Below are 15955 nucleotides of genomic sequence, written 5' to 3'. Positions count from 1 at the left end.
AGTAAAGTTTTCACATAAACGGGAACAGATTTAAAGCCATATCTTTCACACCGGAGGAAATTCACAGTAACTCTTCCGGCTTAGACAACCGTCACGGGCACTTAAATGACAAACGTGACGGTTTATTTTTCACCTTAAATGATCTACTGGCGTGATTATTTTGATGCAGCCCAGATGAATGTCCTGTTGTGACTTCGATCTTCAGTGCCCCTTTTTTGCGGTTTACCCGCTTATAACCTTGGCGGTGTGTTTATTAGCGAAAGAGCTAGAATAGCTCCCACCGTACCGCTATAGAAACCATGTCTGGTGTCACTCGTTGCTTAAGCTCTTTATCAGTCAAGGTAAGAAGACGACTTAAAATATAATATTCTCCTAACAGGAAAGACAGTGGTGAAATAACGACTTTGCATCAGTGAGAAAATCTGTCATTTGTTCCACAGTTGGATACTGTGTTGGTTTCAATACATTATTTTGTATTTTTCATGCATAAATATACTGTGTTGAAGTGATTATCATGTTCAATAGTTAATTCATGTAGCAAATGTGCAATGGCATAAACGTAGGTACTAGATCAAATTTAAAGATGTCACTTTGCTTTTTAATGGTAGAATTTTACCTTTTCTACAGACTTTCCTTCCCCACGCATCTGTTCCTATAATGGCATATTTGTTCCTCCAATAGATGTAAAGATATTATTTAAAATACTTTGATTTTTAGTTTTTAACTGTCATTTAATTTACAGATCCTTAATCCTTCACTTTTGCCGTCTTGTCCCTGGTTTGTATCTACACGCAACAAATTTTCCAAAGCTAGAATTCCACAAGAGGTAATTATGGAACTTCATATTAGAAGTCATGCTATGCATTCATACTTGTGCTTATTTATACTGCACTGAGCAAGATGTAATATGTCTCATGAATTTTACTTAATAGATTTTTGTTGCCCGATCAAAAGAACACGTGAAATATGGGGGTGACCCAGACCAACCACATAAATTACATATTGTGACACGAGTCAAAAGTGTAATGCGGAGACCATACTGGGAGAAGGATATGGTGAAACACCTTGGACTTGAGAAGGTAAAGCTTTAAGTTTGTTTTAAAGCCACCAAAAATTCAAAGATCTTATTTTACAAAAGGTTAACTTAACCAAAAATAACACATATGGGAGAGGTAAAAATGAAGTCAAACAGGCTTAAAGCGAGATTTATACATTTATAAGTTATCTCTACTACCCCATCTGTTTGGGACCCAATGTAAGCATGTCATGTGTGCATTCTTAAAAAATCCATTTCAATGAATATTTCTTCATATTTAGGCACATATACCTGTGATTCATAAGAACACACCTGCAGTCAACAGCCAACTGAAATTTATCAAGCACCTTGTAAGGTAAGATTAATTTCAGATGGTTTCAAACCTCATCATTTAAGCACTATACAATAAACCTGGTGGCAAACAGCTGTTAAAGAAGAGAACTCGAAGGCCTATTCAAGCACTTTGTGATGAGTATATAATGAGACTTGTTGTTTTAGGATCCAGCCACTGAAGACCCCCCATGGCCTTCCTGCTGAACAGGACATGGCAGACACCTTCATCAACAGCAAGGGCGAGTTGATTATCCGCCACCTTCTCCACCCTGCAGATCCTAAGGCTATTGAACCTTAGCAACACGGACTTTCAGTCTTCTATCACGTCCTGTTACGATTCTCTAAGCAGGCTTGGATCCAAGTTTTTTGTACCCTCAGAAAATGTCACATTATCCATTTAAATTAAGCATCCTGTTTTAATTAATTATTAAACATGGACAGTTTGAACATTTAAGTTTGTTGCCTGTACCTTTTTTGGTTGAAACAAGCCTAAAAATGTACATGGTTAAAAACAAATGAAATCATCTTCCCTCCCTCCATCATTCAGCTGCAGCACCAGTGACGCGGCTCAGGTGACTGAGACCATCCCACACAAATATGGGTTGAGTACACTTTAGATTACCAATAAACTGTTGTTAATCAACAATGACCTTGGTTCAAAGAGCACAGCCAGTCATTTAAAACATATTTTTATCAAATAGTCAGTTTAAAATATTGCTCCATGGAAATGTTAAAAAGAAAATGATTTCTAAAATAGGTGTATTTTGAAAATTATTTTATTTTTATTTTTTTAAAGTACACGATAGGAAAATGAAATGAAGGCTGAGTAGACCTGGAGGGGACAGAAAAAACCCAAGAATGCTGACTGACTTTTTTTTTTAATCATCATCAGAATCAGAATCAAGACCTCCCCCTCTGATGGTTTTCTTCTCCAACTTCGTAACCTTTCTGCCGGACTTCTGCGTCATCGAAGGAGGCTCCATTGTGTTCCCACTAAAATGGGGGGAAATAATCAGGTTCAGCTTAACAAGGGGGCTTAACAAAGAGGATGCAGCTCTTCTGGAGCCATATTTCACCCACCTGTAATTAATAACATCTGCACAGCCGAGTCTCCATTCCAGCATCTCTGTGGAAAACTCATCTGTGTTTCCCAAGTCCGTGAATCCAACCACATAGTCCTTTGATTTTCCATCTAACAGCAAAGCCAGTGTTGGAATAATCTTGATCCTCAACCTCTCTGTGAGAAATGGAGCCTTTTCCACATTCAGTTTGATAAACTTGGTCTCAACATGCTTCTTAGCCAGGGTAGCCAGGTGTTTGTCGAGAATTTTACACCTAAAGCAACAGAGCACAAATGCTGAGTACACAATAAAAATTGAATTTGTATAATATTTATCTCAAACTCCACAACAAATGGTGTGTATTTACTCTCAGGGCCATTTTTTGTCACCAAATGCAGCAAGATAGAATTTCTCCAGACATGTAACACATTCACACACTACACATTAAAATGGATGTAATTTTATGGTCTTTATACTGACCTGAAAGTGGAACTTCGGTAGAAATGGCAAACAACTTTATCGCTCTCCTTGACCTCGCTGAAAAAGTCTTTCTCACTTGGGATTTCTCTGTACTCGCCATGGCCTTTATTCAGATACTCCTTAAATAACATTAAGAAGCAAAACAATGAAGGTTGAAAGCATCAATGCAATGACAAGATACAATATTCTCTTAAACAACCACTAATATGTGGAACAATTTTCAAATATACCCTGATATCTCAGATTTGATTCTATTTCTATGATTTGCTTTATCCAAAAGTATGTAAAGACCTCAATTTGGCATCCCACTTTTTGAATCAGTAAAATATTTGCCCACTCTTTTGTGTTTTCTAGTATATGAGAATATACTAATATGACAAAATTCTAAAAACAACACTAAAACAACCAAGTATCCCCCCTCAATGTTTACAAATCATAAAAGAATAACAAATCTACAAATCAGCCATTTCCACTGTTTCCTAAATTTGTCATTTCGTCTCATCTTAACTGCTTTTTCCCTTTCAGAGTCATAAAAATAAAACTGATTTGCTGAAAAACATAACAGCCAACATACCTGCTTCCGTTTCTGAGCCTTTCTGAGAGCTTCTAATCGCCTCTCCCTCAGTCTTTCAAGATCGTCTTCATCCAGCTGTTTTAGTTGATTCAACTCAGCATCCAGCTCATCCTCCACAATCTTGGCTGATGTCTCCAAAATCTTTGTAATTGCATCAATGGATGTGCTGGCCATGGTTGCTCCTGCAGGTTTCTAGTCATAGAAACAAAGAATCCAATATGATTTTATGCTATGGAGTCACAAGTCTTAAGTTGAGCAACAGCTTCACAGTAAAGGTTTAAGTCACTAGATAGTAGAGGTCAGTGGTGATGCGTTATGGTCAAAGCCGATTGATCTTTGGGAGGATCAAAGGCCGAAGCCCCTCCGTTGTCATAGTTGCTCATTGTTCCTAACCTGTAGGGCTTTCTCGCATAAATTAAGAAAAAAGGAAAAACTTACAAGATACATATATTATGAGTCACGAACTTGGGGCCACTTTAACCTGTCAACAGAATTCTTGAAAGGCTGGAGTTGATCATAACCAACACAATAAGGAAACACCTGCCAGCGTTAACGGCTCTATAGGCAACAAGCAGGCACGATACAATAGCGCGTCACGCCTTGTTTTACTGGCTAATGCTAGCGTTTAGCTGATAGATCCGTTAAACACTTATCTCAACATGTACATTATTGCCTCCATAGCAGCTAGTAAACGTACATTTGTAAAAATTATATTAGGCCCACAGCGAATCACTTACATGAAACGTAAAATACATGAAAATTGAGCATTATGTTAGCATGCTAGGACAGCTATTAGCCCGCGGTGTTCCTGGAGTTTATGTACTAAACAGGACGAAACGGTTGAAACATTGGTTGCAGTAGTGACACATTCGATATGAGAATAAAGTAAAATGATTATTTTCAATTAAATTATTATTAAATACATGAACTACCTCTTCTTAAAAGGAGGCAATTTCCCAGTGCACGAGAACCAAATGCGGATGTTGCGTCAAACCAGACGGGATGACGTCAGAGGAAGCAGTTTATGACGTACTTTTTTGTTAAAATTGGTCAGTTAACGATCAACACTTTTTCTTGTACCCTAAATAGTAACGAACAGCCACAAAAATATTTATTTTCCCTTTAAAAATAGTGAAAAAATGACAAAAAAAAAAAAAGGGATGAATGTCAACATGTTTACATTTCCCACCTGTCAAGTAGCAAATAAAAGTAGATCATCTATAAAACTATGACAAGCCTCTGGTCCAATGTTTAGTTCCAAGTTAGTCAATCTTTTAAAAGTTGATATTGTAGCCCGAGAAAGACACAAGGACAAACACATGAATACAGAATTTACAGTTTATTACCAAGATTTAGAAAACTTACAAACAAGTTCACAGCTTCAGGTCTTCAGGCACAAGCCAGTTTAAAAAGTCAGCACTGGCCAATTTTATATTCTGTCAAGACATGACAGGTGAAAAGAAGCAAACCTCTTGTGAGTCAGAGACTTGCACAGTCCAAGCTACATTCATCTTAAAATGTGATAGAAGAGGGGTTGATTTGGTTGCATATAGAAATACTGTTTGAAAGAAACATTTAACCAGACTCACAGTGGCTGGTTTGGTGATCTCACAGCCACATGGGACGAGTATTTCTAATCACCAAGCATAAGATTTCACACAAAATCAAAGGACTGGTCACAAGCTATATAAATATTACTAATGTATCGTTCCGTTAAACGGGTTTTAGAGTCAAACATCAGAAAATCTATATGCAAAGATGTTTAAAAATAAAGTAGCATCTGCACACAAAGGATCCAAATTTGGTATTAGCAATGTTGTTCTAACGCAAGTGGTAACAACCAATATTTGAGAAGAGCAGAACAGGGACCAACTGCTCAAAATGTAACTAATGTGTTTTTTTGTTTCTTCATGATTTTCTTATTCATATTTACTTGCATTTTCCATCAAATCCAGACATTGTGGCATTGAAATGGCAGGGAATGTCCCCTGAACCCACTACCAGGAGCTCTGCGGAATACAACAGTGCTTGGATACTGTTGGTTAAATTAAGCAGCGTCAAAAATTGCCATCCAGCACAATTTTAGTGTCCATAATTATCACCCTTGTACTGAGACCAAAACACACTGGTCATAAGCTTTGCTTTAGATGGAACATATGAAGTGTTACGGCGCTTCTCCCTCGTAAACAAAGAATAGCAATAGATGCATAGATGCATTATTGATCACCATATCCTTCAGCCTAACTTCAGTGCTTTGGCCAGTTTCTCATTTCTGCATTTGAATCACATATTACAGGAGGGAGAAATCTTACAATTTGAAGACAGTTACTAAGATTTCACTACATGTAAACAATACAAGAGGAAAACCTCCACATACATAATTTCTGTTAAAACAGATAAAAACATTATTTACACACTATGATAAAATTGGGCACTTTTTTGCAAGCAAGACCAAAGATACATCCGTAGGCAGCAGACTATACTCATTTTTTTCTAAAAAATTCACAGGTCAGAAGGTGTCTTGGACCATCAAAGGAGGAGAAAAAAAAGACTTTAAGCACGATTATTGTGTTTAACACAGTTTGGGCTTTAAACTTTGACCAACTTCACTGCATAATAGGATTTTGTAAATCCTCAAAAAAAGAGTTATTCATATTATTACATTTTAGGATTACAATATTTGATCAAAAACACTGATGATTAGAAGATGAATTTAAACTGACTTGGCTAAGTGAAAGGAAATAATTAAGCACCACCTATAAAAGTTTTTGCATTATTTAAAAAAAAAAAATACAGAAGGAAAAACAAACAAAGAGAAATTTCCAAAAGCTGCTACAATTTGTATTCTGGATTTTAGTGAGCGACGGAAGTGTAAGCGTGATGCTTCCACTTATTTATTCAAAATTTATTCAAGTAATTATTGGGTTCTCGGAAAGCCTCCGAGACTATTTTGAGAGATGCTGCAATTTTGTTAAAATAAAAGATGCCTTTTAAAAGGTCAAGTTTAAGAAGACACAGAGAAAATAAAACGTATTACACAGTGAAACGGCACACCTCCTTCATGATATCTTCAAGGTGCTACCGTAAGTCTGCTGCAAAACCACTTGCACGTTGTCGAGGACAAAGTCGAAAGCCATGCTCCAGACAGACTCTACCGACTGCTTCATGAGTCTGCAGAGAAGAACCTGTTGAGACTGACACATCACAACACCAATAACAGCAGATAGAAAACTGTGCAGCGCCTACCTTTTCATATATTTTATTATTAAATCCAACTTTTCAAGATCTTTATCTTCGATTAGATCAGTGCAGTATTTCACCACCTGCAGGATGTCTTCCTCCATGGGTTCTAACGTTAAACAAGATTTGGATTAACATGGATTTTTTGGTTTATTACTCCATAGACAATAAAAAAAACCAATAACCTGTGTAACAGGTGTATTGCCCCTTTATACCTGTTATGGTGGTGACCCATTCCCGTAGGAGAGTTTTAATATCTGTCAGGTCACAGGCTCCAGCCAGGGTTGGTGGGGGACGGGGAAGAATTTTCGATGAAGGTTCTGATATGTTGGACTTTGCAGTTGATGTGGAGGGACAGATCTCAGCCTGAAAAGTAATCAATTGCTGATCTATACTTAGTTTACATGCAAATCGTTGAAGCTCAAAGTGTATCACACTTTACTGGGGTACCTTCATCATGCTCAATGGTTCCTGTGTCTTTATGGAGGGTGGTGGGATTTTGGCTGGGCTCTTTGTTGCCTGATTCCTCTTCACAGGGGAGGGGCCTTTTTTAACCGGGCTATTTGCATTTTTTCTCTTGTAGCGTCGCTTCATGCGGCCAATGCCAACCCCAGACTCTTTTAGCTGCAACAGTGGATTCTTTTGCTCCAATACTGAAAAGGCAGCAGGACAACACCTCTTTAAAAGGCACATAGTGCTTGCAATAATAAAATAAGCACCGCCCTAATATTTTGGAAATTCCAAAATTCTTAAATCAGGTACAAGAATTCACTACCGATTAATATAAAAACAGACAGAACAGGACTGGAAAATATGAACTCTGAATACTGTCATAGCGGTTATGCTACCAGGCCATACAGCACAATGTATAAAAAGAGACTAGTAAATAAACACCAACAGAAAGACTCTGGAAATTTATTGTCCTGTTCACCTGGGGACTTACATATTTTCGCTGGGAGCTGAGCATTTGATCCTCGATTGTAAGCTGATCTCAATTCCTCCTGGAGTTCTTTGGGAAGGGCAGCAAAAACATCCGGATCAACCTAAAAGGTAGAAAAAAAAGATGTGAATAAAATATTCATGTTTAGCACTGCTCAAAGGAAATAGCACATAAGCATCACAGTATAGCTCCAAGTCAACCACACCTACAGGATGTTAACCTGTCCAGTTAGGAAGCAAAATGGTGGATCTATGGAAACAGGTACAGCACTGCTGGAGCTGTTTAAAGAGACATTCATGAGCATGTTTCTGCCAAAATTGGCAGAAACAAACACCATGAGGTTGGTTTGAGGGCCAGACACCCACAAGCGAGGCTGTGGTGCGCACAGGCTGTCACCGTGCAGCCACATCAGCATTTATTGGAGAACACTCCGGTGGCAGAGTCACCACTTCGCTTCACAGATGAGAATACATTTACAGTAACAAAGGGTGGCGGAAGTGGGAGAGTCTGGAGCTGCTGTGGAGATTGTTCTGCTCCCTGCAACATACTTCAGCATGGCTAGTTTAGCCATGGGTTGATGATGGTCTGCGGAGAGACATTCTTGGACGACCACTCAGACATCCATGAGCACACTAAGGGTTATTAACTGCTTATATACCAGGGTGAGATCCACAAAACCATGGTCAGACCAGATACTGGTCCAGTGAGCCCTTGGTTCTTTCTGCTGCATGACAATATCCAGCTTCAGAATGTTCACATTTCAAAAAGACGGACATTTTAGGGTTTTTTGGGGTGTCAGATAACATCACCAATTAAACTCTAAATCTAAAATGGTGAAAAAGTACCTGTGAGAAATTTGGGAGCTCAAGTACGATCCCTGGACTGTCAGGATGGTTTGGAATCTGTAGAACCAATGTGCCAACAGGGGGAGTATACAGTGCAGGAGCAGAGGTAGGCGGAGGAGAGACTGGACGGGTCTTGGTCCATGACTGCAGCACTTGTTCTTTCAACTCTGCTGGCAGGGCCTCCAACACTGAGCGGTCCACCTAAAGCAGTGGGAAACACATCCGGGTGGTTAAAACCATGAGTCAGTGTCTTGGGAGCACACAGTGGCTTTAAATCCTAACCTGTGAAGGGGAGGGGACTTCAATGCTGCAATTAAGACGCGTCCGAGAATGTTTGGGAGTTTGTCTGCAGGTCTGGTGGCTTCTGCTCGTCCCTGGGACTGGCTCAGGTAATGTGAGATGTAGTGGAGGAAAGCTGGATGATGAGGCTGTGGTTGAGGTCTTTTCCTGCTGAGTGATGTCAGCAATAGCTACAGCAAAGATTTCAAGACGTTCAGTTGATGTCGCAGACACTGAAGACACAATGCTGGGACACACACCTTGGTTCCCAGACTTTGCGCCTGATCCCTGGTCCAGTAGCATCTCTTTGATGGAGCGTTTACGTGGACCCACTGAGTCTTGGTGTGCGTTTCCATCGAGAAGCTGCACCTGAATGCCGACCCCCCTCAGATCCTGAACCTGTAAGTTCATGGCGTGAAACAGCTTGATGACAGCAGATGCGATCACCTCTCCGTGGTCGGTGGACTGAGCAAGCATCACCGTCCTGAAGGGGAAAAAAGGGACTTTAGAAATAGGCAAAAGGACACTGTATATGTTGTGATAATCACAATTCAAACAATCCTGGTGAATTTTCAGTGCAAACCTGACTAGTTCCAGTAATCTGGTAGTGCAACGTCAGTCATATCAGTACCTAATTTTGCTGGCATCCTTACCGTGCGAGATTATCACATATTCCATGACCACCGTATTTAGCTGGTTCCTGAGGAGCGCCAACCTTACGGACCATGACCTTAAGGGTAACCCTGCGGCCTCGCAGTCCTGCTTCCTGTAAACGTTTCTGTACTTCCATGGACAGGTTGGTCAGGAAGCACTCAGCCTCATTAACCTGATCAACATGGAGAAAGCACTTAGAGGTGAGAAGGAAGTGCAAGGAGGGGGCAGGAAGCAGGACCGACCGTCGTAAAGCGGATGTTGTAGTTCATGTCGGCTGAGACGGACTTTCGCTCCTTCTCGTAGCGCACAGGTCGGTCATCCAAACCTCTGCAGAACCGGAATAGGGTTTGTCCCGTCCTAGGTCCAAACTTCTTTTGGAGTTGAGACAGAGACACCTGTTGCAGGTCCCCACATGACCTCACACCCATAGCAACCAACTTTCTACTCATAACAGGCCCAACACCTTTAAAGGGGACATACAGTTACATTTTCACCATGTAAATGCTGACAGCCCACAGTAAGAGGACATGACCATCAGGTGGTGGTGTATCAACCTGGTAAGCTGGTTACTGGTAGGTCCCGGATGAAATCGTCCACATCTTCAGACCTTAAGAAGTGCTGGCCATCTGGCTTGGCCTTACGGGTCGCGAGCCGAGCCAATAGGATGTTGGACCCTAGAGCAGAAGATCACAGGAGCAATCTGTTTGATTTCATGAATAAGGATCAGTGTCTTGATTTTTTTTTTAATCAAATGAGGACTTACCCATGCCCACTGAAGCACAGCAACCCGTTTTCTCCTTGATGTCTGCTCTGATTGCTTTGGCAAGTTCTTCTGGGCTGATGCACAATTCAGCCAGCAGTGCAGAACTGTCTATCAACAACTCATCACAGCTGAGAGCCTCAATGTCATGGGTGTAACTGCAAGGAATAAACAATTAAAGGCGATGGACACGCATGTGGAAAGTGAACCTGGTACTCCTTCTTACCCTGCTAGAGTCTCATACATGGTGAGAGCTACCTCTTTATAAGCCTCAAAATCATACGGCACAGCCTGCAATGAGGGACAAAGCTGCTTTGCTTTGCCAAAAAACATTCCGTTCCTCACACCCGCCTGCCTGTGAAAGGTGACATTATTAACAGAATCTGCATTGTGTAGCTTAAGAAAAATGCCTGTTTTTCTTTACCTAGCCTCGTAGCTGCAGGACGCAATCTCTGCCATGGACAGAGCAGCAGTTTCCTGTCCAGCCCCACTGGTATTACTCTCAGGACTCTCTTGTGAAGGTGTCCTGTATAGATCCTCATCTGCTGTTGGGTAGTTGATGTCACCGTGAATGAAGACATGAAGGGGGAATTTATGCCTCAAACACAGTCAAGAGTGTCCACAGTAAACACAATGGTTCTAAAATCCTCACCAGACTTTGTATGACTTTGCTTCCACTGATAATAGTGCCGCTCCAGCTGAGGGTTGGCCCCAGGCCGGTGTAGCACTTTACCTGCTCCACGGTTACTGGTGACAGCAACAGGCTTCCCTGCATGAAAACCATCAGTGGCATTGGACTGGGTGTATGAGGCAATTCATTAAACATTCGGGGGGGAAAACAACAGTGATTCGTTTAAACAAACACAAGCAGGCTCACCTTTGAGGTCGGGTCGGTTTCGAATTGCTACAGAAACAAAGAAGCAGTCCATGTCCACATGGAAGATGCAAGATTTTACACCTGAAGGCACACCTGACCACACATATATGAGATTATCAGTGCAAAATTTGTCCAATCACAACAAGGCGCTCATCCACAGGCATCCTGTATAACTGTATAACATAAGCTAGAAAGAGCCTTTTGCACCATTTTGCATTCAGCGGCATGGAAGAAATTATGAAGTAATGATTCATGTAATTACAATTTATGCATCATAAATCAATGGAAAGCAGTAACAATATGATTAAAAACCAGGAATAATTTATGTGAAAATGTGGCTGTCACAGGAGAACGACCTTGCTTTCCTACCTTGACCATCTTGCTGGGCCACACGTTTCCTCAGTCGCTCTTTCCCAGGAAAAGAAGGAGCCCCGGCTGCTTTTCGCCTGCTGTGCAACTCATTGACGTACTCTGAAAAGCTGTTTCTCCACGTGGAGATCTGATGTAATCGTGAGCGAGAGTAGAACTCGGAGATCAAACCACTCGTCTGTGCCAGTAGCTGCACTGGGGCCGTGCTCGACGAGGACGCACTTTCAGTGGTGCTTTTGGACGCTGTGCTCGCTGAGAACGTGCTGTTGTGACATCCGTTCAGACGAACGGGAGACTTCGTTAGCGGGCTGTCTGGCGGTGCACGCGTTAACTCAGCTTGGCAGGACGGGGCGGGTAAGTGAGTTTTAGATTTTCCAACCCCCTGGTTGGTGAGAGGTGGACGTTTTGATGGCTGATCCTCTTGTGAGCTGGACTGCTGCTCATGAGGACTGTGGGGGAACTCATAGGGGTCAGGTTTGTTGTCAAACTGCTCTGTGCGACTCTGAGGTTTATCAGCTGCATTCTTTAGTCTGAATTCAGACAGTTCCTTGCCAACAGATTGTTTGTCTGTATCCAAAGGGCTGTCCTCTAGTTTTAAGGCACCGTTAACGAGGCGAGCATGTCCATTGGTCAAAAGTGCTTCATCCACCACATGTGGAGCAGGGTCATTCTTGTCAGACTCTTTTAGTTCATGTCTTTCTAAATGGCTCGCTGCATCAAATGAGGTCTGCGATAATCCGTTTCTATAAGATAAGGAAAACTTGTTATGTCATGTGGATAAATGTCACAAGACTCTCGTGCTTTTACATTAAAAAGGCCCACTCACCTTCTTAAATGTACTTTCTTGCAGCTGCTCTGGGCACTGCTGCAGGAAGAGTTGATCTGAGGTTGCAGTGAACAAGCTCTCTGCACAAGATTAGGATGAGGAGTTTGAACACTAGATGGAGGAGGAGGTTTGTGTGGGTGATCAGAGGGCGTTTGCTCCTTTGGATCTGCACTGATATGTGTGGATGCTGTCTGACAGGTTTGTGGGTTAGGGCAGTGAGTTCGACTGAGGCTGGATGGATGGGTGGACTTGGTCTGGCAGGTGGGTGGGAACTGCTCCTGGTTGCTGTGCTGATGCAGATGAGGCTTTTGATGGGTGCTTGGTTTAAGCAGCTCTTGGCTGCTTCCAGCTACATCCGAGATTTGTCGCAGTGTCATGCCAGGAAAGAGTGGGCCTTTGTGTTTAGCATACAGCTGGTACTGTAGGTAAGGCAAGAGATGCCCAGCCTTGACACTGACCAAAACAACATGCAAAAAGAAAGATATTTAAAGCTGATATTTTACAATCCAAGATAAAGGGAAAATCCAATGGAACACACCTGTCAGTGATCCACTCAGGCTTGATAACTTTTCTCCCTTTGAGCTCCTGAATTTTGTTGTTGGGCAGGTTGTTGGCGATGATATGTGTGGTCTTGGTGCGAGAGTAATAGACATGGAACTGACCACCATGCAGCATCATTAGCCTGCGTAGCTCATCCGCACTTGGTTCTGCACACATGATGAAATTCCAAACTTAGTTCTAATGTTAAAAAATATCAAAGCACATTTCTATTATATTTGTTTCTAGCAAGGAAACAAAAATGTGTGAGCACCAAATACCTTTGATGGTTACATGCTATTGTCATCATTTCATCCAATCACATGCTCAAACACTGGAAGAGCCAGACAGACTGTACTTGTAAAGATTCCCAAGATAAGGAGTTAAATGTGGCAGGTGGGCTGCAGTTCTGATGCATCAACATGGAACCCGCATGCTTCTGTAGCCTCACCAACTTCCAGTTAGGATTATTTTATGGCTATTTAACAGAAAAGGTCTGTGCTGTCTATTTGTAGTGGACTACAACATAAAATCAGAACTCCTCACCATGACATAAGACACTCACATCTAGGAATGAGTGTAGGATTAACAATTCACTGTAAATAATTAATTATGATTAGTCTTCTGGACTGGGAGGTTGAACTCATCCTTTATTCTGTTTGATCTCGTAACCCCGTCATTTATTTCTGACTTTTAGGTCAGTCCAGATTTGTATAGGACGGGAGTTCATATGTGACGGGAGTTTAATATGTGTAACTGCTCCTCTGTTTGCATCAGAGAGGAAAAACATGTTTTTACTCAAGAAATTCTTTCAGATTCTCACGCTGGAGCAAAGTAATGATAAATCAACTGAATGTGACGACAACTACGACCAAAGAAAGCTACATACTGAGCTTTATGGCTGATAGTTAGCCTGATAATATGCTGCCTGATGAGCTCAGTGGGACGGACACACACCCTATGTAATTCTTAACCTTTCTTTTATAATACACTTGGCGCAGTATGTAGTTACCTGTGTATCCATTGACATAGATGGACACGCCACAGAAAATGTTGGAGGATGACCCTTCTTTCTGTTTTTCCTTGGGCGCCTCAAGTTTAAACTGCTCATGCAGCTTAGAAACTTTGGCAGCCATGTAGCCACCCTGCAGACAAAAATACACGATACAAGACGGATCTTTGCCACATTTATTTACATTCTGGTGAATTCTGGGAAAGGTAACGTGATGATGCCTTTTTCACCCTGGGGATTCCAGTAGAAGTTCCCACATCCTTACTGTTCTGCCTGGTAATTAGGATAAAAACACAGTACTCACCCTTTCAGCCCAACCATTGTCATCACTGGCATTGGCTTTCTTTTTCATCCATCCATCTCGACTCATACTGAGCTGCCTTAAACACAAGAAGAGCAGTTTTATGTAAGTGACTACCAATATAGTGTTTGGTATTTCTTTTAATTTTCTTTTTCATTTGTAATCCTGTGAGATTTTTGAAGTGATGAAAATTGCATTTCAAATAAAATTTATTTATTTAATTAAAACAAATAATATCTAGGTTTAAACGTCCTTCTGCAGTTTAGCATTTAACTGGTTGATTACTTTGTTGTTGAGTTAATTATATGGAGATATTTGACAGCTCCATGAACTCTGAAGGAGCCGGTTCATTTAGCTAAAATATGCAGTTTGTGTCTCAACCTGCTGACAAAAAGCGTCTTAAAATTTGGAATCCCTGAAATTGTGTTGTATTTGTGCTGCAGGGTATGAAAGTGGCAAGCAGAGATGGGCAAAAATAACCCCACCCCTAATGAATAACCTTTTATACATTAAATACCCATTTAAAAGGTGGGGGGGCATTGTGCTTTAACAAGTGCGCAGAACAACACGTAGGTTAAAAATAATATTAATCGTGTGACAGAAAACCCGCGGCAAACTAAAAGGTCACATAAACAGCAAAACAACAACCGAGCAACAGAAAAACCCCACTGACATGAATGACAACGACCTCCTCAATGCATCTGCAGCCTTGTCGGGAGTGAATTGAAGGTAAATAAAGCAGCGTTTGCTCCGGGGAGCCTTGTGTGCAGGACATGCCGGGGCAGCTCCTCTGCTGACTGACAGGCTGAGCTACAACAAGAGCTCCATGTGGCTCCCTGACACATTTTCCTGCAAGCAGCTAGCGTTAGCTTAGCATTCCAAACCTTTCGGTCACTTCATGCATGTCACCGCGCCACGACACGACTGACACGTTGAAACATATTGCCAATTCCAGCAAGCGAGGGGGGAGAAAGATGAGCATGAGGGTGACGAGTGTCTCCACCACTGGTCTGGGAACGATTAGCTAACAGACAATAGATGAGGAACGCGGCTGGAACTTGCGGACAGTGGCGATTACAGATGTAAACAAACACCGGCGGACTTACGCGTTCGCCAGCAGAAGTCACTTTCCCCGGAGCGTTTTAGCCGTCAGGGTTGGTTGTTGCCGCACACTTCTGTGTGCAGATAATGCTCAACACAATCGTTATGCTTCGGCGCGCTTGGATACGAGGAAAGACCGAAGCGAGGCGAACTGAAAATCATGCGGCGAGCTGGAGCCGTTGGTCCCGACTTTGTCACTCGGAGAAGTCCCCCTGACAAAACGCCTCAGCCGCTATTTCTTTGGACTACCACCACGCCATGTCTGTCTAACATTTTCGCACACCCTCCCTGCGCTTTGGCTCAACATTTCTACCGCCTTCTGATCCATTCGCTTTCGCGTTTTCGGCAGGTTAAGTGAAAATAGAAAAACACGCACATCCGTGTAGGATTTTCAAAGTAAATGCCCGGCGACGTGGTTTCATAATTAAACGCAAAGTATATATATTTTTTTTATCGATCAACAGTGCAATGTCTAACAACGTTTCGAAAAAGTTGTGATAACCTTGTGGGTTTGAATAAAGATTACATGTATGTTTCGACGCATCTATTTGCAACGCTGCTTTTAACAAGAGTTGTCAAACAATCCAATGCGGTATCTTATTTTCGGAAACGCGGCGCGTCCATTTCCGCAGCTTCGCATCATCTCTTTGCTAATTTGATTCAGCTTAATCCCCCGGCTCTTTGTTTTGAGCTTCAAGTTGTGCAAAAAAAATGTTGCCTCTATGCGGGC

General features: G+C 41.7%; 3 protein-coding genes across 6 annotated transcripts; 1 reads left to right on the top strand and 2 right to left on the bottom strand.

The window, feature by feature from the left end:
- The first annotated feature begins 44 nt into the window (after positions 1–44).
- On the top strand, positions 45–1823 carry mrpl30 (mitochondrial ribosomal protein L30). The gene is made up of 5 exons (XM_003961799.3): positions 45–341; positions 743–826; positions 933–1079; positions 1318–1391; positions 1535–1823. Exons 1-5 carry the CDS (start codon positions 300–302, stop codon positions 1665–1667), a joined length of 480 nt encoding a protein of 159 aa, XP_003961848.1. The 5' UTR covers positions 45–299; the 3' UTR covers positions 1668–1823.
- Positions 1824–2154: 331 nt separating this feature from the next.
- txndc9 (thioredoxin domain containing 9) lies at positions 2155–4510 on the bottom strand. 3 transcript variants are annotated; one of them, XM_011608438.2, is made up of 5 exons: positions 4417–4510; positions 3485–3676; positions 2911–3029; positions 2450–2704; positions 2155–2362 (listed from the first exon to the last, which is right to left on the bottom strand). In XM_011608438.2, exons 2-5 carry the CDS (start codon positions 3656–3658, stop codon positions 2248–2250), a joined length of 663 nt encoding a protein of 220 aa, XP_011606740.1. In that variant the 5' UTR covers positions 3659–3676; positions 4417–4510; the 3' UTR covers positions 2155–2247. The 3 variants fall into 3 exon arrangements, with proteins under 3 accessions (XP_011606740.1, XP_029696666.1, XP_011606735.1); XM_029840806.1 differs by having other exon boundaries at positions 4442–4473; XM_011608433.2 differs by lacking the exon at positions 4417–4510 and adding an exon at positions 3923–4064.
- A 298-nt stretch (positions 4511–4808) lies between these two features.
- rev1 (REV1 DNA directed polymerase) lies at positions 4809–15566 on the bottom strand. Of its 2 annotated transcripts, XM_011608453.2 has the most exons (22): positions 15231–15566; positions 14128–14203; positions 13824–13956; positions 12813–12981; positions 12275–12727; positions 11449–12191; positions 11080–11172; positions 10855–10971; positions 10627–10747; positions 10429–10557; positions 10206–10360; positions 9997–10116; positions 9685–9905; positions 9442–9614; positions 9049–9272; positions 8792–8979; positions 8510–8710; positions 7668–7767; positions 7175–7377; positions 6940–7090; positions 6731–6833; positions 4809–6655 (listed from the first exon to the last, which is right to left on the bottom strand). In XM_011608453.2, exons 2-22 carry the CDS (start codon positions 14191–14193, stop codon positions 6544–6546), a joined length of 3975 nt encoding a protein of 1324 aa, XP_011606755.2. In that variant the 5' UTR covers positions 14194–14203; positions 15231–15566; the 3' UTR covers positions 4809–6543. The 2 variants fall into 2 exon arrangements, with proteins under 2 accessions (XP_011606755.2, XP_011606750.2); XM_011608448.2 differs by having other exon boundaries at positions 8792–9272; positions 10627–10744.
- Between the last annotated feature and the right edge of the window lie 389 nt (positions 15567–15955).

Source organism: Takifugu rubripes, chromosome 1 (assembly GCF_901000725.2).
Source record: "Takifugu rubripes chromosome 1, fTakRub1.2, whole genome shotgun sequence".
Classification (NCBI taxonomy): domain Eukaryota; kingdom Metazoa; phylum Chordata; class Actinopteri; order Tetraodontiformes; family Tetraodontidae; genus Takifugu; species Takifugu rubripes.
This window is presented reverse-complemented; position numbering and strand designations above follow the sequence as displayed.